We start from the raw sequence: 23,209 nt of genomic DNA on the forward strand, positions 1-23,209 counted from the left end.
GTATTTGTTTATGTCAAGTTGTCAAAACAAACAATGCAATATTTGCATTTAAAATGACATAACCGAGCAAATGACACTAAAGAACAGTTGTCATAAGCATGCAAAAAAGGAGCTGCTTTATTGTAAATAAACAATTAACATGGTCAGTAATATGTTTTATTATCATTATTATTATTTACAAAAATAGAATATACATTAGAAAAAGCTGCAAATAAATTAGCAAACAGATTAACCTATTAAAATTAAAAGCTATTATAATGAAATTGAATCAATTTATCAATTTTTCTTCACTGCATAATTTAAACATTCTGAGCAGTGAATGAACCTCTCATTTAGATTTTTCAGTTGATTACATTAAATAACAGAGGTGTCACTTTAAAAATGCACACATAATGAAAACATTCAATTGCTTTCCTAACTTTTTATGCTTCTTTATGACAAAATTTGTTGTGTTTAAAAAAAACCCCACCAAGATCAACATGTTTAGATATTATTATTATTATTATCATTATTATTATTACTATGTGTATACGTTTGTTCAAACATGCGGCTTACAAATGAAAGCACAGAACACATTAACATTTAAGAGCAAGGAGGCATCCCCTGTAGGTTCGGCGGTATGGTTTGCGCATTGGGAGGATCGGCCCTTTAAAGTTTATTACCACCCTTCATAAGAAGATTGAAAATATGGTAGAAATACAAGGAAATTACTTTTACGGGATGACACCGAGATATAATTGTAAAATACAGGAGTATAGCCGTACAAAATAGGAGGGTTGACGGGTATGTTTATGACATGTGTCTTATGAACACCCCATTCAAGTAAAGTGTTAAATAAAAACAATATTAAAATAGTTTTAGCTTGAATAGTATTTTGCATGACTATAATAGCCACTATGAGAACAAAAACAAATAATTTTGAAAATAAGTCAAATAAATAAAAAATAAGAGTTTGGTCACCTAATGTCTTCAGGAATAGAAATATATAACACATTTAATTTCAAACAAATTAAGATAAATTTATAAAATTTTATTAAACATTAAATACATAAACAAATATTATACTACAATAAATAAATATAAAACCAAACAAAACATAATGTAAATATAATATACTTTTAGTTTTATTTTTCTTTTAATTATTTCTGTTATCAGTTTTTCCCAATGTTAATTTGGGAGGACAGTGATATTATTATTATTATTATTATTTTTAGATTACTTCCAGGTTTGGCTTTGGTACTGAATAATCTATATGCACAAATATATTATTGTAAAACATCCTAAAGAAAATATTAATTTAAAACAGAGATCTGTGAGTGGTGTCCTTATTTATGCTGAACACTGTATATTGATAAATAAAACTAAGATTAAAGTTACCCCTGTATGTTGAAACTCAAGCCTTGCAACAGACCTACAAGGAACCAAAATGAAATATGAACTTTAACCATGAAACTGTTAGGATAGGTAATCGGATGCTATACACTTTGTGGCCATTGCAGCCCAGTGAAAGCATATATGGGAGATTGGGAAACATGAGGTAGAGCGGACAGATTTAATCTACTGGCCGGCCAGGAGAGGGCCGAGAGCTCTTCTCCTAGCTTGAGGCATGTTTGTTGTTTTCCTGAGCTTCAGCCTGCATTTTAACAAGTGCGATAAATCAAGACACACATCTGAGCACACAAAGGCCGTCTCACTGAGCTCCCTCACCGGCCAAAAACACCCTGCTCTGCTGACTCAGCAACATGCGTGAAAGGTCTTCCAGACGCTTGAGCCGTCTCCACACATTCCAAACACTAACACAAACTGAATACTGAAAACCGGTGTGATCCGGAGCAAAAATGGTGCATTTTATGACAGTACTGGGTAATGTCTAGAATATCTGGACAGAGCTAGACATTAGCATTCTTATTCAGCTAATCGGATCATGTAGTTCTCCATACTGTATATAAATCTGATACCTAAAAATATCTGAAAATGACATATATGACATATTTGGGTTTCACATATCTTAAACATGCTATATGTGCAATATCTATTTCAAAGTGTTGCAAAAAGGTCACTTTCATATATTTTTTTCAACCATTAGAAATGAAATTATGTACATACAGTTGAAGTCAGAATTATTAGCCCCCCTTTGATTTTTTTTCTTTACTAAATATTTCCCAAGTGATGCTTAAAAGAGCGAGAAAATTTTAACAGTATGTCTGATAATGTTTTTTCTTCTGGAGAAAGTCATATTTGTTTTATTTCGGCTGGAATAAAAGCAGTTTTAAATTTTTTATGAACCATTTTAAGGTCAAAATTATTAGCCCCTTTAAGCTAATTTTCTTTGATAGTCTACAGAACAAACCATCATTATACAATAACTTGCCCAATTACCCTAGCCTGCCAAGTTAGGGTTAGGTAAAAGTTAAGCCTTTAAATATCACTTTAAGCTGTATAAAAGTTTCTTGAAAAATATCTAGTTAAATATTAAGTACTGTCATCATGACATAGATAAAATAAATCAGTTATTAGAAATGAGTTACTAAAACTATTATGTTTAGAAATGTGTTAAAGAAATCTTCTCTCTTTTAAAACAAAACATTAGGAAAAAAATAAACAGGGGGGCTAATAAATCAGGGGGGCTAATAATTAACAGACTTCCACTGTATACGTTTAAATATATTAGATTTATTACACATGCAACATTATAGTTAATATATTTAAACATGAATGTACACATTTGTATTTCCAATGGTTGAAAATTACTATATGAAACTGTATATTATATATATTTTTGGAATATTTTAAATAAATATATGTAGAATATGCAACATATATTTTGATTTATTAAATATGTGAAATGCAAATACTTGTATGTCATAGCTCATTTGCTTATGTAGTCATATATAAGATTTCAATGTGGGTCACTCAGTTTTGGACACTTTTTTAAGTCATGTAACTAATCTGTGAATGTAATATCAACAGAACAATGGGAAAACGACTGACTAAAGGTATAGTTCACCAAAAAAAGAACATTTATTCACCATTAACTCACCCTCAAGTTGTTCAAACACAAAAAAAGAATATTTCAGAACATATATTTAAGAACAGTTAACCAATGACTTTCACTGTAGGAATTTTTTTTAAATATATATATGTATATGTACATAAGACTGTCAATTTTTGAGTACCTACATTCTTCAAAATAAACGTACACAAACTGACAAGTGAAGATTAAAATGTGAAGTCATTTTTTTAGGGAGGTGAAAAATCTTTTAAAAATACACCAGAACTGGTAAAATAATGATCAAATAAATGTAACATATTTAATTTGTCATGTCTTTTATTTTGAAATTACTCTGCTTTTTTCATCTTATCATATCCTATGGTTCCCCTAATTCATGTGCCATGTTTTAATTGGCTATTGCCATTCAGGTAGCTTCCAGCTCTGTATTTTGATTTGTTCATTTTCTTAATAAAGTGCAACCGTTTTAGTCGGAGGTAAAAAGAAAATTAACTGATCAACAATGAGCTATAAGCTCTGAGGCTGTTGATTGATTTTGTATTTCTTTGTTTGCATTAACTGAACTTATCAAGCAAATCACTGAATAATTTGTTAAAATATATGATATGTAAAACTCTGTAATATGTTATATTCTGGGCGATGCAGTGGCGCAGTAGGTAGTGCTGTCGCCTCACATTAAGAATGTCACTGGTTCGAACCTCTGCTCAGTTGCCATTTCTGTGTGGAGTTTGCATGTTCTCCCTGCATTTACATGGGTTTCCTCCGGGTGCTCCGGTTTCCCCCGCAGTCCAAAGACATTACAGAGAGCATATGACAAAAAAAAAAATAAAATAAAATCACATGATGTGAACATGACTAGTTTTAAAATAAAAGATAAGGAAATATAATATAATATAATATAATATAATATAATATAATATAATATAATATAATATAATATAATATAATATAATATAATATAATATAATATAATATAAAATAAAATAAAATAATATAATAATGTGGCCACTTCATGAATATGGAGATTTTATTCATGCTTTTGACTTTTGTGATTCAGTCAGTTATGTCATTTTAAATACAAAGATGACATTGTTTAAGATGTCCTCGTTATGACAACTTGACATTACCAGGGAGACCTAACTTATGATCAGAAAAATATTCATGACAATTTTAATGGCATTATGACATTCATGTTGATGACAGATTTATGACAAAGTATGTTGTCTTTGCTAATGTCAAGTTGTCATAACAAAGACACTTCAAACAATGTCACCATATCATTTAAAATGAGATTACTGAATGAATGACACCTAATGACAGTTGTCATAAATTTACAAACTGTCATGGCATGCTTATAAATAAACAAACCTTTTAAAGTGTTATTAAAATCCTTTTAATTATAGCCTTACCTTAATTAATTAATTAATGTTTTGCCCTCAGAATGATGCAGTTATGGCACCTACTGTTCTAGCAGTGGTTAGCTGCTAGTTATAGCTGACAATCCAATATTTTACCCTCCCTAGTTTGAATATTACACATGACTGTTTAATAATTAAACAATCGAGTTCTGACATCTTGTGAAAATCTACAACATAACCCAAATACTGTTTGGATGCTAAAGAGGCATCTGTTGAATGTGACTTATCTCTAACAACCTGATTTAACCTTCACAGCACAATCATTACAAACGTTCAGTCTGTTGCGAGGTCTCTCAGGTTATTCAGACACCTCCAGACTTGGCACTTGCCTTCATCTCCAGTCACTCTCTGTGATAAGTGTGAACAAGTGGCACTCCTGCCTGTGCCAAGTTTGGATTCTCAACTCATTTTGCCTCCAGTTCTGCTAGTTTGAATGAAGCCGATGATCCATCCAGGGTGGCATTAAACATCCCAGATGGGCCAAACGGGGTGCTGCTTTTCTGATGAAATGTCATCTGGCGCCAACATACAATGATTAAGGACAGAGACGCACCTGAATATAAATGATGAGCCCGGCAAACTGATTGGCACATGCGTTTCCAGGAGTCAAAACTCCAGGGCGCATCACTTTATTACCATGAGATTCCATTCCAAAATGGGAAACAAATGCTACTCCATTTTATTGAACAAAAGACTCCCCCCTCCAACCCCCCATTTATTTTCAAAGCCCTGCCTTAAATGTGAGCTTTTATACTGTAAGACACTTAATTACATTAGTTGCACTTTACTCAAACACCCTCTCAGGAAATGCCTGCATAGGTCTTGCATAATAATGACACTCACATCTCCACTCTCGATGGCGCACGGCAGCCTTTGACATGTAAACAGACCACCACCTTCTTTAATACGAACAGTCGGCTGGGCTTTCATTGCAGAAAACGTTCGTCGGTAATGTTTAAAACTGATTTATACTTTACGGTTACAATGAAGGTGGTGCCATGCACTCAAGAACGCTTCTGGGGTTCGCATTAAAATTCAGTCTGGGGAGTGTTTGTGTTTAATTCTGTCTAAGCAGGAAATACAGGCTTAATAAATTGGAGCATTTCAGAGTAGAGATGGTCAATCAGAAGTACTGCAGAACACTTCTGCCCTTTTAAAGTACAGTAAAAGGGAACCGACACTGAGCACCATATCATCATGGGACAATCACACAAAGCGGTCACGCATTATGGTCCCATGCAAATCGAAACTTCGACTTGAAACCATGTTATGTTCGTTACAAACACAAAATGAACAAAACAATCCATCTAGCTTACCATATTGTCTTAAAACCTACAATGATTACCGCATGACACCGTACTGGTATGTGTGTACAAAAAAATGTATTACGGAACGTAATTAAATTACACAGTTGAAAATGACACTTATTGACGTGGATGAGTTTAACAGCAGTAGCATTAGTTTTGAATGGTCCTTTCAAGTAAGAAGCAGAGAAGAAAATGTAAATAAAGTCCATTACAGAAAGTATATATTTTCTGAATCGTCTAAAATTATGTACATTTTGTCACAAAAACACATTTTCCATGTCAACACACGAACTTGGTGCCTATTTCTTAAAAATATCCTTCTGAAATGAATTAATATCCTAATAATAATAATAATAATAATAATAATAATAATAATAATAATAATAATAATAATAATAATAAAAGAACATATAAAAAACATAAAATTAATGAAGGTGATCTAAAATGACCTTTATCTCCTAAATGGGCCCTAGAATAATTATATGGAGATTAATATCAAGAGACTAAGCTTCTTGACATGGAAAGATTTTCTACAACACTCCCAGAAGTCCATGGTTTGAAAACACGTTTCCAAACACATCGACGCTGCCTTGCTTAAACATAAAATGAATAAGAAACTAAAAATGACAAGAAACTAAAATAACAAAACAGAATGATACAAGCACCGAACACTTTGCTTGATTCCGACAATATGTAAGTGATAATCTTTTTTCGTTTGTTTGTTTTGTTTAGCCTGCGAGAGGACCAGAAGGCGTAGAAAACTGAAGGGTGTAGTTGAAGAGTGGACAGGGCTCCTCTCCTCTGCCGAGCCCCAGTTTATGAGAGCACTAACACAGTCAGCATGGAGAACATGAGAGTGACGAGAGCGTACGTCACAGAGGAGCAGCCAAGGGTTGCTGAGACCACCACACAAATAAACAAAAAAATCCCAGAAAGACCACAGGGACAGTGCACAGAAAAAATAAAGGTTTTGAGTGTGTGTTTGAAAATGCGATGGTCCAGTGATGTCCGATTTTACACATGGAGACAGAAAAAAAGGGAAAAAAGGAGGGAAGGAAAAAACAGGGAAAGAAATTGGGAAAGAGAAAAAAGAGAGAGACAGAGAATAGGTCAAATACAGAAAATTAAGTCTGAAAGGTTAATCAAGATTAGAAAAGAATATCAAAGGAAAGTTCAAGCAAGTTAGTAAAACAAAGTAAGAAGGCCTTAGCATGTTAAAAGCAAAGCGAATGACAGCGAGTCAAGAATGAAAGGGCAACAATGAAGGGACATATGGAATGATAAGGGACACAAAGGCACAGAACAATCAAAACACAGATCAGGCAACTTTCCTGGTGTTTGACTTATTTAAATATTTTTTACAGCTAGTTTTGGTCAATCTTACATATATATTTTTTTATTTAAAGATGAAGTGTGTCCATACTATCAGCATCGGACTTGCAAAAATAATAACAAATTTGAATATTTTCTCCATTTACAATTGATCAGTCAAATAAATGTCTCTGACACAAACTTGCATAATTGGTTAAATCCACTTGTTAAGAATGACGTCACGCGAATCGGCTTCCGGGTCCAAGACCTATATAAAATTATATGGGGAAACTCATCAAATGGTAATAAAAAATGTTTACAAAGAGCTGGTATACTTTCAAAAATCACGATTACATTATATAAATCCATGCCTAATATCTGATGGCTAGAAAATGATTAATTTTTTTATATAAATTGTTAAAAATTTTAGTGTCTGTGATGCAGCAAGTCCAGGTTGTGTACATCATGATTTTATATAAAATTCACTTTAATGTGTGAGATGACTAAAAGGGGGTCATAAACTAACATTTTCTCAGTTCAAATGAGTAGCGGCTTGGACCCGGAAACAGTATTCCATACGTCACCAATAGATCACGACTTAACAAGCGGATAGCTTTCAATCTATGGATAGATTATGTTTACATGTCTCTGCATGTTGTACAGAGCCAGAGAAGGTGTTTTAATAAATAATATTGCAAACAAAACACACACTTCAGCTTTAATTATTGCCTCCAGAAAATTGTTTTTAAATTTTTATAATTAAAAAAAGAAAAATCTATAGGAAATTGGGAAACAAACAAGCTTTCATCTTTCATGTCGCAAACACCAGGGAAATATTGCCCAGTCAGAAGACGAGGCAGAACAAACAGCAGGTTATGATGCAATACAATGTAATAATGCGCTGGATGACAGAATGAGTTTTTTTTTTTATGTTACTTAAACTGCACGAACGTTAACGGGCATTGTATTAGAATAGCTTTCACTCCATGTCAACAGTAGCCGGGGAGATTTGGATTACAGAAAGTATAGCTTCAATGTTTGTCTAGCGGCCAGGGTTCGGCTCAACCCCCTCCCTGCACCATGCATGAAAATCCTCCCTATTTTAACTCCTGCTAAAGACTCAACATGCTCAAGGAATATATGTCATGTGGTACTGACAGCATCCCAGATGTGTTTTTAACCTGCCATGCTCTGGTCCGAATAGAAGACGTTAGAGAAACACGAATCGCTGTCTGAGCAGCTGCTTTTTGGACCATATTTTAAACCGGCAGCTGCTCCGTCTGAGGCAATACAGATGTTGGGCTAAAAATAAAGCTGTCTTTTTAAATTCCCACATGTTACACATTGAGGTTAACAACTCTGCAATGTATAAGTGTGGTGAAAAGAGGACAGCGACAAAAAAAGGCTTTTCTATCCGTCTTTCTTGCACAAGTGCTCCGAGATCCAAAGCTCCCACTGCTATATGGCTGCTTCCCACTAAGCGGATGAGAAAAAGCAGGTCTCTTGGCCATGCACCGGTAGATGCCTGTTAGGTCCTCGGTAAAGCATTAAACCATTAATCCTGTTGAGGCGTCATCATGCAAAACCAGAGGATGCATCCCCACTGAGAATGGTCCAATTCAATTGGCCTGCCACAATGTGCCTGAACTGAGCCTACGGATGATCTAAGGCCCAATTTTTTATCAGTGGGGAAGCAGCTCGCAAGAAAACAAAAACACAGCACTGCCATTGGAGCGCAGACCAAACGAGCCCGTGTTGGAGGGGGTGAATGGTTTGAACAGACCTGCTGTGGCTTTATGCCTCTCGAGTGCCAAACAGAAAATCTCATCTCCTCTGATATGATCTGCAATCGCTCTGAGACCAGCAATAAAGCTAACTGTTAGAGTTTGGGGAGGTTTGCCTGAAGGTTCAGGGCTCTGGAGAGCATCTGAAGGTCTCCAGGATTCACTTCTCGCAAACATTTGTCAATCTTATTACTCTCAGATATTACGTTCTCTAGAGGAGACCAGGACTTAAGTTGACACAAAAGGGTGGCCTGTTTAATCCACAACAAGACCTGATAGTAGGATGGGGTTAGCAGGGTTGGGTAAGGCGGTCAGGCTGTTGGCCGCTCTGGCTGGCAGTGGCTGTGCTTTAGGGTCAAGGGGGAGGACTGTACCTGGGATGGCGGTGGGTTCTGGCAAGGTCCTGAAGGAGAGGGTGCCGGGTTCAGACCGTCCTCGCTGGTTTTCTGCAATGACGTAGACTTCATATTCTGTGTTCCAGTCTAGGCCCCGCAGCACTATGTAATCGCTGGCATCAGGCATACGGATCTCAGGCTTCCAGTCCTGGCGGTTCTTCTAGGGACATAAATGACACAAGGTATATTATTTCTTTGAGTCATATCTGGGGGATAAAGTGAAAATAGCAGGTTAGTTGAATTTTACTGGGTTTGCAATATAGTAGTCAACATTTGAAGTGGATCAAAAAAGTTACTAGGACAATAATGAGTGTTGTTGATTGATTTTAGAAAAACTTTGATGTTTCGATCTTCTTCAAAATTTGACTACAGTACACAAACAAAAACTCTTTTAAAATTATTAAAAGTGTCATTTATATTGACCTTATTCTTTAAGCATCATTGGAACCTTATTGGCTCGAGACATCTGGTCTCATTCACTTGCATTGATTTCTAGCCATAAAAAACAACTTGTTATTTTGTCCCTGTTGCAAATTGGTATTTTCTCATTATATTATTTGAATTTGTGTGTCATAAACATAAACATTAGTTTGTTGCGCGAGTAGTTTGAGTGTTTTCTGCTGTATGTAACGAATAGAAAGTCCATAATAAGGTTTATTATGTAATATATGTTTCCATTGTCAAAAAAAGAGTAGTCTAGATTCCTAACTAGAGATCTCAAGTAATCTGTAATGAGTAACAAACCATAATCCGTAATTCTACAATTTTAGATTTTATCAAACAACAGTATTTTTATCCCATAAAGAGGTTTTGGCAAGTGGATATACAGCAGCTTTGGTGCAGTTATGAGAATATTAATAGTAAGTTAATAAATTAGATAATCTAATAAATTAGATATCATACCCATTGAAATACTGTGTTATCAACAAAACCACTTGTTAAATGTATAGTTCACCTAAAAAATTAAAATTATGTCGCCCTTTACTTGTTCCTTTACTTGTTCCAGACCCATTTAAGATTCTTAATTCTGTTGCAAAAAAAAAAAAAAAGATATTTTGAAGAAAGCTGCAAACCTATAACCACTGACCATGGTATTTGTTTTTTTACTACGAAAGCCAATGGTTTCAGATTTTCAGCTTTCTTCAATTATCATGTTTTTGTTTTCAACAGAAAAAATAAACTCATACAAGTTTGGAACTACTTGAGGGTGAGTCAATGTAAGTAAAATTTAATTTTTTGGGTGAACTATTCATTTAATGCTTGGAAAAAAGTAAGTCTGGTAATCAAAGTCTAGTTGTGCAACCACTTCCCAAAACTTTCACACTCTCTGTTGCTCTCTGGCGGAAAGAGCTGTCAAGCTCCAGCTGAACTGCTGAGACCATCACATCTCTCCAGAAGCTGCTGAAGACAAGCATTTTACCAACCCACTTTCTCAACAACTGTTCGCTGTTCTAGCTTGTTTTCTAATCTAGTTCACTAACAAACCTGCCACTGTGTATTACTACCATTAATCTTTTTCTCTACTATTCTTTTCTATGTTGTTTTGGAAAAAAAAAATACATGAAGCATTCTAAATGCATAAATATAAATGATAATGAAATCAAAATGCAGAAAAGCAAAACAGGAAACATCATAAACTGGACTCCACATTGCAAATCTACATGATATTGTTATTTACTGTGCATCGCATTTACATATATGCATTTTCCAGATGCTTTATACAAATGAGGTAAGGATTGTACTTTGACCAAGAATTTAATCCTTCTTGATATTTAACTTCTCTATGGGGTCAAGACCCAAATCTAACATAAACTTGTTTCAAATTATAAGAAACCATCATTAACATAAAGAACTTCTAAGAAGTTTTTAAAGATTTTAGCCTTTCTGTGTCTTCCTTGGCATATTTAACATGTAACATTTTATCAAAATAAATGTTATTTACATTTTTTGCTTGTAATTTTTTGGTCAAGATACAGCAACAACACAAATTAGTTGTTTAATTTAATTAATCTTAATTACAAATTTAAGATTTTTTAAGACCTTTTTAAGACCAGAAAAAAAGCATTTTAGATGTATGCAGGGTTAGGATTTTTTCTAATGGCCTGGTATTATTGTGTAATTGTTTTTATTTATTGTTTCCTGATTAGGGAATTTAATTTGTAGAATTTTCTCTAAAAATGTCTGTTGTGAATTGTATTTCTTTGGAATATTAAAAAAAAAAAAAAAAAAAAAAAATATATATATATATATATATAAACAATAAGGTTTTATTGGTGATTGGATGGTTGGTGGTCCACTTGAGTATACCTTTACTTGGACAGAATAAAATTAAGACCTTTTTAAAATGATTTAAGACCTAAAACACAATATTTCAGTGAATTTAAGACTTTTTAAGGCCTAAAGTTTAGTTTTTCACTGAAACACTAATAAGTCACAGATCCTTGAACAGTGTTACCTATTCATAACCATGTCACTGCTATAATGAGTAAATAATTCAGACGACAGGATGAGTTAAGTATGTTACCTGACGTCCAATCATACTCACAGCTCTGTAGCGCACTAGATAGTGTTTGATGGGAGAGCCCCCATCGTCCTGCTTGATAAAGTGCACCTTCATCTCATTGCCCGTGGACTGTGGCTTAGCCTCCAGTTTAGGAGGATTAGGTTCCCCTGAGGAGAAAAAAAGCCCTGCTGTTAGATGAAGCCCAGCACAGACTCCAGACACATTTTCACAGGAGAACATCCTTCAACAGCTCAGTTGTAATCTTTTTCTATGAACGGAGTTTACAATTCATTTCAACTTGCATCACATTCAATTGACTTAATCAAATATTGTTACATTTTATTCTACACATTTTTTTTTTTTTTAAAGATCAGGAATCCTTTTTTTTTCAGTGTATTTAAGACAAGGCGTTACCATACTTCTTCCTAAAATGACATATTTAAAAGTGCAACTTAAGTAATATTGAATTATTTATGCACTAATTTGCAAACATTTCTAACACAAAAGTTTTTTTTAACATATTAAAGACTTTAAAAAGCTTTTCAGAGCATTTTTTGAGAATCCTGTTGATCATATAAAATATAAAAGCTATATAATCTATCTTAAAAATATTTAATCCATTATATAATCTATAATAATTATATATGAACAAATCCCTTTGTAAAACCCGGCAGAATGCAAATACAGTTGGAATCAGAATTATTAGCCCCTCTGTTTTTTCCCCTAATTTCTGTTTACAGATTTTTTCAACACATTTCTAAACATAACAGTTTTAATAACTCATTTCTAATAACTGATTTATTTTATCTTTGCCAAGATGACAGTAAATATTATTTGACTAGACATTTTTCAAGACTTCTGTACAGCTTAAAGTGACATTTAAGGCTTAACTAGGTTAACTAGTTAACTATGCAGGTTAGGAAATTAGGAAAGTTATTGTATAACGATGGTTTGTTCTGTAGACTATCGAAAAAAAAATACAGCTTAAATAGGCTAATAATTTTGACCTTAAAATGTTTTTTTTTTAAATGTAAAACTGCTTTTATCTTAGCTGAAATAAAACAAATAAGACTTTCTCCAGAAGAAAAAAATATTATCAGACATACTGTGAAATTTTCCTTGCATTGTTAAACATCAATTGAGAAATATGTAAAAAAAAATAAAAATACATTCAAAGGGTGGATAATAATTCTGACTTCAACTGTATGTGTAAAATAGTAAAAATTTCACTGAAAATACAAACGAAAAACGTTAAAAATATACAGAATTTACTTGAAGTGTCTAAGGTAAATTGAAACATGACTAACCAATTTTAGTTAAGGTTAGTTAAAACAAAACTTGTGACTTATCCGAAATTGACTTTAATATTTTCAATCAGCTTAATATAATGTAAGTTGAAATGACTTGTAAATGTAATTCAACTCAATTAAAAAATTTAAAACAGCAACAATTATTTTTTTAAATATACGACTTACGACTTAATATTTAATATACATTTAATATATGACTTGCAGATTTACTGTAGGAAATCTAATTAAAGTCCTAACAAATTGTAGCTTATATTCAATTAACACTATTGACCTAGCTGTGGAAAAACAAAAACAAAACATAAACCTATTTAAACTATGCACAAAAAAGGCTTAAATTAACAAATGTAATCAAAACACGAGATGTAACACTTTACATTCAAATCCCTTTCAGACAACTGAATTCCTCTGTTCTGGTTTTTGGCTAAACTATGGAGACATCTCATTGCAGAAGCATTTTTTTGGCAGCATAATGATGACTTCTGCCTCCCATCCTTCCAAATGTGGAGCATTAATGAAAGCGCTTGGCTCTTGTAAAAGCCGTTGGGCAGTAATGAGAGCTGGACCTGTGTTGGTGGCAGTGACGGAGAGAAAGTAATGCAGTCTCTGGGGGAGCTTGTTATCTCCACTTGCCCACTACTTAATGACAGAACTCCCATAATTATCCTTCGCACTTTGATTGGAGATTCTCTGCCATTACATTTAATAATATCAGCGGGGGGAAATGCGCATGTGTGGGCGCTTGTTTGGGATTTTTGCCGTCTACCTGTATCACTAGAGGAGGCCACAGCGCTCTGCTATCATTAGTCTTCATAAATAGCTGCCAGACAACAGGCCCTATTAGGAACTGGTGTGACACTGTGTTTATATACCAGAAAATATACTAAACATGACAAATGAGAGGAATTGCAGGTCAAGGCAATAGGATACCTGAATGTTTGACACAGAAATATAATCAACAACAACAACAAGTTAAATTTGATGCATTGGATTTAGTTTGGGTATTAGGTTTACATTCTCCTGGCAGAATCTGCTAGATGTTTATTCATTGTATTTTGCACAACAGCACGGGTAATAGAAAATTGTATTTGTGATCACTTTATATGGCCTCCTGTGAATTTTGTATTCTTTTTGCAATAATTTTTCTACTACTTTTTAACATTTCCCAAATAATGCTTACCAGTATTTACTTTTAGACTTTTTTCTTCTTGAGAAAGTCTTATTTATTTTAGTTTGGTTGGAATAAAAGCATTAAAAACGGGCGACACTGTTACACACTATGAAATATTTATTAAGCATTAGCAAGTAGTTAAATCATTATCTGTTAAGCATTAACTCTACATTAATAGATGATATTTAGCAGCTTATTAATGCAGCCACAAATGTTGTTTTCTTGACTTATAAGCACATTTGTATTGTGTCTAATTATATTTTTATACCTTGTTTAATTTTGTTTAATTTAAATTAATGCATTATTTACAAACTAGTTATTTAAGAACAGCTGGTGCTATCAGAGAATAAGAAAGCATAAATAAATGATTAATAAACAATTCAAATTAATATTCATATATCCTATTATTCAGGCATAATAGTTAATTTGTACATTAATAAATGCTTTATTAACTCAAATTCATCCAGTTTTGTGACCTAATCTAGGGTGAGGACTAGTTATGCTTTATTAATCCCTTATGAATGACAATTAAAGGCTCAGTTATATTCTAAACAGGAAAAAATAAAGAAAATAAACAGCTTTATTATTTTCTATTTATTTTAAGATACACAAATGAAACGAAAAATAAATCTTTGCAATCTTAACTAAAATAAAATTACTGTGCAGTTTAAACTTTGCTAAATAACATTGTAATGTTGTATTAAAATATATTGTGACAATCCTGTTATTTGGCAATATTTAAAGTTTACAGTAATTTTATTTTAATAAGACAACATTGCAAACATTTATTGTTTATTTGATACTAACCTTTTAATTGTCATTCATAAGGGATTTAGAAAGCATAAACAGTTCTCACTTTAGATTAGGTCACAAAACTGGATGAAGTTGAGTTAGTAAAGTGTTTATTAACATACATAGTAACCATTACTATATACCTGAATAATAAAATAAAATAAAAAAGCTGATTTTATTAGTTTATTAATCATTTATCAACTCATTCTGAATGATTCTATAAAGGCCACCAACTACTCTTAACCCCTTTAACTACCCCACCAAGAAAACAATGTTGGATTTCTTAACTCCTAATGTCACTAGTTAACACACTCAATGCATTTTTAAACAGTACTGGGCCAAGTGTAGGACCAATTTATTTAAACAAAAAATCTTCCAAATAAAACATGTTTGAACACTAGATCACCTTTTTTTTTTGAAGTATGTCAAATTCTCATTATACATGGTTTCTTTTTCTTTCTTTCTTTCTTTCTTTCTTTCTTTCTTTCTTTCTTTCTTTCTTTCTTTCTTTCTTTCTTTCTTTCTTTCTTTCTTTCTTTCTTTCTTTCTTTCTTTCTTTCTTTCTTTCTTTCTTTCTTTCTACAATAAAACCAAGTGTGTAACCAAGTCAAGTGTAGTAGAGCAACATGCTATGTTTGTTTGGTTTGATTTTTTTTTTGTAAACCAACAATGCTGTGCGTGAAAACCATTATTTAAAACAGCCATTCTTTATATGACTTTAACAGTCATTATTTAAAACAGTAAAACATGGTCAACCGTTTGGTAGAGCGGCAGTCAACAGGTTAAATACAAATGGTTTGTAAATAATGCAATATTGTACTTAGTAATGAAGAATTACTACATAATAAAGCATGAAAATACAATTATTAAGCACAGTATAAATGTTCTTGTAAGTCAAGAATACATAGTTTGTAGCTGTAGTTATAAACTGCTCACTAACGTCTATTAATGTAAAGTTAATGCTTAAGAGATAATGAATTAACTATTTGCTAAAGCTTAATAGATGTAGTTCATAGTGTGTAGTTATTATAAAGTGTTACCAAAAACTATTTGTGTCAAATAAAACTAGATTTTTCCCCCTCGATTGGTTACAAAACAAAACCACTCATGTTCAACGACTTGCCCAATTTACCTAACTTGTCTAGTTAACCAAAAATAACTTAGCTAAGCATTTTTATTAAAACGAAAAATGTATCTAAATTTGGACTTGTGTGAAACTTGTCTCTGTCAGATATGATGACATTAATTTTAAGAAAAGTTCAGAATTGTGAGATATCATCTAAAATAAATAAATAAAAGAAATGCATACAAAACATCAGTTTAATAATTTAAAAAAAAATAAATGAATCCATTTTTTCCTAGCAAAAACACACTAAATTGAAATGCCAATAAATATAGCAATATAAACAACCAAAAGAAAACCCAAACAAAACAACTTAAATAAATAAAGTTACACTGCTAATAATGTTTTTTTTTTTACTAGGAGTTATTAGCATGATTCTAGTCCAAATATCTAAATAAGCTTAAATCAAGAAACATTTCCTAGACAAGTACAAAAAATTGTCTTGTTTTCAGAAATAATAAGTCAAAATAAGTGGGTTTCTCCTTAAAATAAGCTAAATAATCTGTCAAAGGGGTATGTAAATTGATCTTAGTTCAAAGTGAAACTATTTTGCTTGTTTTAAGAAGAAACTCACTTATTTTTAAATGATTATTACTGAAAACAAGACAATATGTCTTGCTTGTCTAGGAAATGCTTTGCAATTTAGGAATGTTTAGATATTTGCACTAGAAAGAAGACAAAAACTATAGGACAAGCATTTTTTTTTTTGCTGTGTACTTTACAAATATTCATCTCCTCCTGGACAGCAGTATAACAGATTCTGCAATGGCATATGTAAACCTGTAAACATCAACTTTCTTTGTAAACGTTAGTTATGATCTCACATGCTGATACATCTCTTTGTAGTAATCTGTAATTAAGCTTCATTTACGTTAAAGGCATTTTTGAAAATTTCAGACCATCAGGCAGTTAGTTTGCGCATGCATGAAAACAGAGGCTCGTGGCTCCTGATGAATTGAAGCTTGATTAAAGTTTGCAATCAAATGCTGCAATTTAAAGGAAGACAAGTTAATTTAAGACAAGCGGTGCAAGAGGGATGGCAGTTAAACAAGTTATTGGAGATTCCAGTCATCATTTCCAGTTAGCTGAAACATGTCCAGATGCTAAGAAGACAAAGAGGGAAAGATTAGGGTTACAGAGTGAAACATGCTCTACCATGCAGAAGGCGGATTAGACTTAAGGGTCATGGATTATTGTGCCACTTCATCATGACTAATAATAGCCACTATCATGACATACTGTATTTCAGGAAGAGATACTACAGGAAAAAAAAATTACAGAGACAGCATCTTATCTTAAACCAAGTGTTTGGTTAAAAATGTGATAAAAGAAAGAGTAGAAGTGTTTTCTTTAAGGTGAAGCTGTTTCTCTTTTGCATATTTGGAACAGCAGACCGGGACAGTGAGCAGGATTCATCCATGAGACAAAGATGTAGAATTAGGACATGCATGAGAGGCTTACAGACGGAGACGAGAGACAGAGAACAGAAGTGTGTGAAAAATGTGTTCATGCAATGGCATAACATCGGTGATTCTACTTTTGGTAGAAAAAAATCAAGCATACTGTATATCTATTATATAAAGCACATTCATGATGTTTGATTTTTTTTTTGTACGAGAACAATTAAAGATGAGCTTCCTTTTTGTTGAATGAGCTTCTGAGTTGTTTTTTAAGCCCAAAGTATACTTTATCTTTTATATAAGGTATGCCTACAGCACAGGTGACGCAAATGTCATCATCAGCACAGCTTGCATGTATTGTACGCTTGCAGTACAATTATTTCAGACATGCAATTATTTTCAAATAAATGTCAATGGGGCAGTACCTTTTCAAAAGGTATACTTTTGTACATAAATGGTCCATAATGGTGCCTTAAAGGTACATATTATTATATAAAGGTGTGCCTTTGTATCATGAAAAGTGCAAAAGTGTACCTTTTGAAAAGCTACCACCCCAGTGACAGCTTTTGTACATATATTGCTGAGAATTTATCTCGCATGTGCTTTGATTTTTTTACTTATTTATTTTGTTTTATATTTTATTTCGTATTTGTCCACAGGGAGACAACATTGGACCATAAAAAGAATGAAAAGTAACAGAGCAAACACAAAAACAACATACTACTGATAACTGAAAAAAGGCACTATTCATGTGTTAGGCTGCATTTACACTGCAGATCTTGATGGTCAATTCCAATTTTGTGACTGTTTCTGATTTTTTTTGATGACCTGCTTACATCATCTTTTAAAAGTGACTCATATCCGGTTTTCTGCATTTACACAGCATACGGTAAAGGCACAATGACCAGGTAAAAACAAAAGTGGGTGCTGACTGACAGTTGATAATGAAGGCGCACTCTTTTTTCAATTAACATATGTAATGTGTTAGGTTTTACTATAGTTTATGACAGAAAAAACTTTTCATTTTTGCCATCTTCTTTTAATCTAGGCCTTTTTAAGCCAGTAGGCATCTTAATGTAATGTCCATGGTGTTCTTTATGCATTTGATGTATGAAACTATATTATTTTATAATGGTTACATGGCGGATGTTGCGCTCTCTCTCTCTCTCTCTCTCTCTCTCTCTCTCTCTCTCTCTCTCTCTCTCTCTCTCTCTCCCTCTCTCTCTCTGTCTTTATTAAATGCTTAAAACATGCTATATGGCAATATAAAAGCTTTTTTAGTCCTTGTGTATGAGATTTAAGGTTTGCTGAAGTCTGTTCCGAAAAAAAGTGTCACAGTTGTCATTCTATAAGGTTTTAATGATGCGCGACTCACATTGACAGGTGTAAATCAGATCTACCTGCTTACAATGCTGACACGAGGGCACAGATCCGATTCATATCAGATAAATTTCCACTTATGAACAAGGCCTGAATCTGATTTGAGTAAATCATAATCCATGTGATTTTTTTGTTTTGCTTACACATACATGGGCCATTTCTGATCTGGGCCACATGAGAGAAAAAAACATCAGAATTGAGTAACTCGAAGCATGCAGTGTAAATGCAGCTTTAGAGAATTAAAAGATATCTGTAACTCTTTTTTATTTTGCAGGATTATAAAATCCTATCCTGTTTATTGGTTAACCCTTTCACACATAAGTTTTACCGTAGATACTCCCACTGACCCTCCATGTGTGAGCTTTTGAATGTGACCTTAATTTAACTTTAAATTTTTCATGACGATGAAACAATTATGAAATGCATTTGAAAGTGCAAAGTGCATTTGAAACTATGAAACTATGTATATCTAGCTAGTTTGAATAAATCACCTTTTAGTTTGACACATTGACAGTACAGAATAACTCTTTTGGATCATTAGAATCATTTGTTTCATGTGTCAGAACAGAAAAGAGGCTCTTGGGATCACGTATACTATAAATGGTACATCCTTTTGATTTACAAAGGTTTTTATTGATGCTCTAGGACAAAGGTGCCCAAACTTTTTCTAATAAAGGGCCAAAAGCCAAACTTGATTGAGGACTGTGGGTCGAAGTTGAATATACTAAACTGTATTACCATAAATTTGCCATGTGTGATTTCCTAATTTATTAGCTAATATTTAAATATAACTAGACAATCTTGCTTTAAAACAAATTAATGAAGCAGTATCATTTTAAATGTTTTATAATTAACTTATTATAGTAAAAATGTAAAAAATCCTATTTATAACACAATAGAGATCAATGTTGAATACACTAATCGAGCTGCTCCAGCCCTTGCTTTTACCTTGATTTGCTTGCTGATGTCTTGTGCACTGTTCTCTATCTGTCAAGTGGCAGTATTTACATTGTAAAACTGATTTATTTACAACATTTATTTTTAGTTGGCTTTTTTATAGCTCCTCAATTAAACAAAGAAACAAATGGTTATGTTAAAATGACAATCTCTGTCAAAGGCTTTCACCGCAACCAACTACCTATCATTCTCCATCTCTTTTCAGATAGGATGGTCGGGGTTGGGCCAAACCATAGGTTACTATGCAGTGCCCTTCTTTGGGCACCTCTGCTCTAGGAAGTCAGAACAGCTATTAAAGTATCATTATAAAGTATTTGTACATAGATGATGTAAATAAAAATTTAATAATTACCTATATATATATATATATATATATATATATATATATATATATATATATATATATATATATATATATATATATATATTTTTTTTTTTTCATTTACTTACCTTTTTTTTAACCTGTGCCTTTACTTTAAAGTGTAAACAATGGACTCAATGAATTAATCTTTCTAGTGCATGTGTAATTTTACCCACTGCATTATATTTAAAAACAAAGCATACTCTGGGCTTGAAGTAACTCTGTAAGATATTAAGTTTAATGAAATAACGAGATTTTCTCAAAAAATTGCATCATTCATTAAAAAAAATCAAGAGTTGAAGTGATAAAGTAAGAATAATTTGATAAGAGTAAAATATACATTGAAAAATCAACACGTTCAGCATGCAGAGCACTCTGCAGCATGTGTAGGAGACTAAGCTTTGGGATTGCAGTGTCTGATGGTTTTCAAAAAGCCAAATAAAGTAGGTGGTGAGAGATTTCTGAAGGATGAATGACTCAGGAATGAAATGGCTCATAAATCCTGCTGGTACTGGGTGGGCGTTTCTTCTGTCTTCCCCTCATTAACTTGTCTGTTCTCACTGTTAATGCGAACAATGGGCAAAAAAAAAAGAAGCAAAAAAATAAACAAAACAAAAACATAAATCAACAAAAAATTACCTTCTGTTCACCAGCGAAGACGACATCATCAGCACCATGCAAGAGTCATATGACAAAGTCACATGATACGCACGTACATGAGTGGTGGAAAGGAAAGTGGAAGGGGGGGAGGGGTCACATGGAAAATACAAAACATTGAAAAAAATTATACAAACATGGAACGTGTTAAGACCAAAAAGTACAAACAGAAACACAAACAACAAAAAGAAAACATAAATTATAAACATAAATACTTCTCTGTCACATTAGATACAGCGTGTATACTGTAGGTCCATAAAGCAATTTCCAGACAGTCGATTTCTGAAATTCCAATACAAATCAAAGTACTTAAGAAACAACCTGATATCATCTCAGGCCATTTTAAATTATTCAGGGTAAGAATAGGGTCCAAATTGCTTTATGAATCCACTTCACCAGGAGCAGTATTTCCTCTGACTGCGAGCGGTACTTTTGACAAGAGGATTCAAATGCAGCTCTCTTGCAGTGTACATTGAATTATAAATGCTTGTGCAGATTGAAAGGAATCAGTGGTATTGTAAAACCCAGCTGAAACTGAAGCAGGCCAGCCAAAGGCAGAGGAAACGCATTTATGTGGACGGGATACAGACAGAAATCGGCATCATCTACCAGACATGAAGCCGGATGCTACAGAATGATATGAATTGTCCGAACTACTGTGTGAAGAGTTTCAGACAATACAACACAAAAATAAAAACGTTGATCTAGGATTATTCATTCAAACTGATTCTAGATCAGCACAGTGGTGTACATATGTAGGGCTCAAGTGAGATAAGTGGAGTAGAATAGTGAAAAGCAGCACCTTCCACCCAAAACTAAATGTCTACAGTCTATACTAGATCAAATGCTGGATTGGTAGACCTTCAGGCACACTCTATAAATAAATATTAGTAGAAGTCTCCATAAGAGCAGCTGGTTTTCATTTGTATATAAAAAATACACTTAAACCATGCTTTTTTATTTCATTTTATAAAATAAAAACTCTCTTCAACACAATGCATGTAGTTATATATACATATTTTGCCTTATTTAGTTTGACCTTTTGTTGCATGAAACATTCTAGATTAAAATCATGCACATCCTAGATTAAAATTATTAATATACTACGAATAAAATACCAATATAAAAGACTGAAACAAAATCTATATTTTCCTTATAAAATATCACTTAATTTTATTTAAACAATACACAAAAAGCAAGCTTTAATGTTGCTAACATGCTTTTAGTATTTTGAAACAAATTAGCATACTGTGAGCATCTATATGAATTATTTTATATGATTCTAAAATGAATTAATTAACAACCAGTTTCTAGCATGCATTAGCCTGATGTTAGTGTTCAGTATCTTGAATAAGCATGTATTAAGCATAAATTAACAGACTAATTCATACTTGATACATGCTCACAATGTCTTTGCATGTTTTCAGCATAAATTAGCAATTAAAATGTTTCTAACAGAAATTAGAGATATTGCTAAACTTAGTTAGCTTGCTACTAGCATAATTGTGGTAGGAATAGTAAATCCTCCCAGGACAAATGTCATTCAACCACACTAGATCAGACTAAAGCCAATTTAAAGATGCTAGACTTTTGTGCTGCATACAGGTGTAGTAACAAGCAAACAAAAAAACAAAGCATAAAGGCAGAAGTAAGATTTATTTTTTTTACGATTTTGTATGTTACAAACTTTTGTGCAAAAGTAAAAATTATTGATGATAGTACAGTCACTTACTGCACTGACCATAAGGATTTTTGAACAAAATTAGCAAACAATGTAAATGAAATACAATAACAAGATGCTGCGGTGTCAGAAATTTGTATTATTGCCAGCTAGTTTTTGAAGTAACTAATAAGGGTAACTGATAACATAACAGTGCCTGTGCCTTAATGTGCATACACCATAAATTATTGAATATTAAAAATTTTATATACTTTTTACATCAGAAAGGTGGATATTCACATTGAGATACAGGGATATCGATGGTTCAAACACCGGTTATGATGGAGATTCATTCATAAACGTATTGCTCCCTCCCTTAGAATTAGAAGTGAAAGCAGGAGAGGGTGTGTGTTTCAGGACACGGATTAGATCAAATTTAACAGGGAGGGAGATAATACATTTTCATGCACACAAACACATGCTCTTGGTTGGTAATGCCTGTGTGGTCACTTATCTATCAATGTAGAAAAGGGATGTAAAATTATAATTTTTGTAATTAGAAAAATATATATTTGCAAACTGACCACCAAGAAAACTCTCGGTCATAATTATATGTATATATGTTTGTACATCTATGGCCAGTCCTCCACTGCACCTTGGTTCCACATTCATT

General features: G+C 32.9%; 1 protein-coding gene across 31 annotated transcripts in view; it reads right to left on the reverse strand.

The window, feature by feature from the left end:
- Positions 1 to 23,209, reverse strand: part of ncam1a (neural cell adhesion molecule 1a) — a 411,497-nt gene that overhangs the window by 21,326 nt on the left and 366,962 nt on the right. For 21 of the 31 annotated variants that reach the window (XR_015519418.1, XR_015519419.1, XR_015519416.1 and 18 more), the window contains 2 exons: positions 11,771 to 11,895; positions 9,205 to 9,385 (listed from right to left, as the gene is read on the reverse strand). Coding sequence is in view for 23 of the 31 variants with exons in the window: in XM_087299154.1 (XP_087155280.1) it covers positions 9,205 to 9,385; positions 11,771 to 11,895 (306 nt within the window). In the remaining 8 variants the exon portion in view is untranslated. Of the gene's footprint in view, positions 1 to 6,416; positions 6,632 to 9,204; positions 9,386 to 11,770; positions 11,914 to 23,209 lie in introns of those variants that run through there. The other 10 variants (XM_087299166.1, XM_087299164.1, XM_087299163.1 and 7 more) reach the window with 4 other exon arrangements.

The sequence above is a fragment of the Danio rerio genome, chromosome 21 (assembly GCF_052040795.2).
Source record: "Danio rerio strain M-AB ecotype USA chromosome 21, GRCz13ab, whole genome shotgun sequence".
Taxonomy (NCBI): Eukaryota; Metazoa; Chordata; class Actinopteri; order Cypriniformes; family Danionidae; genus Danio; species Danio rerio.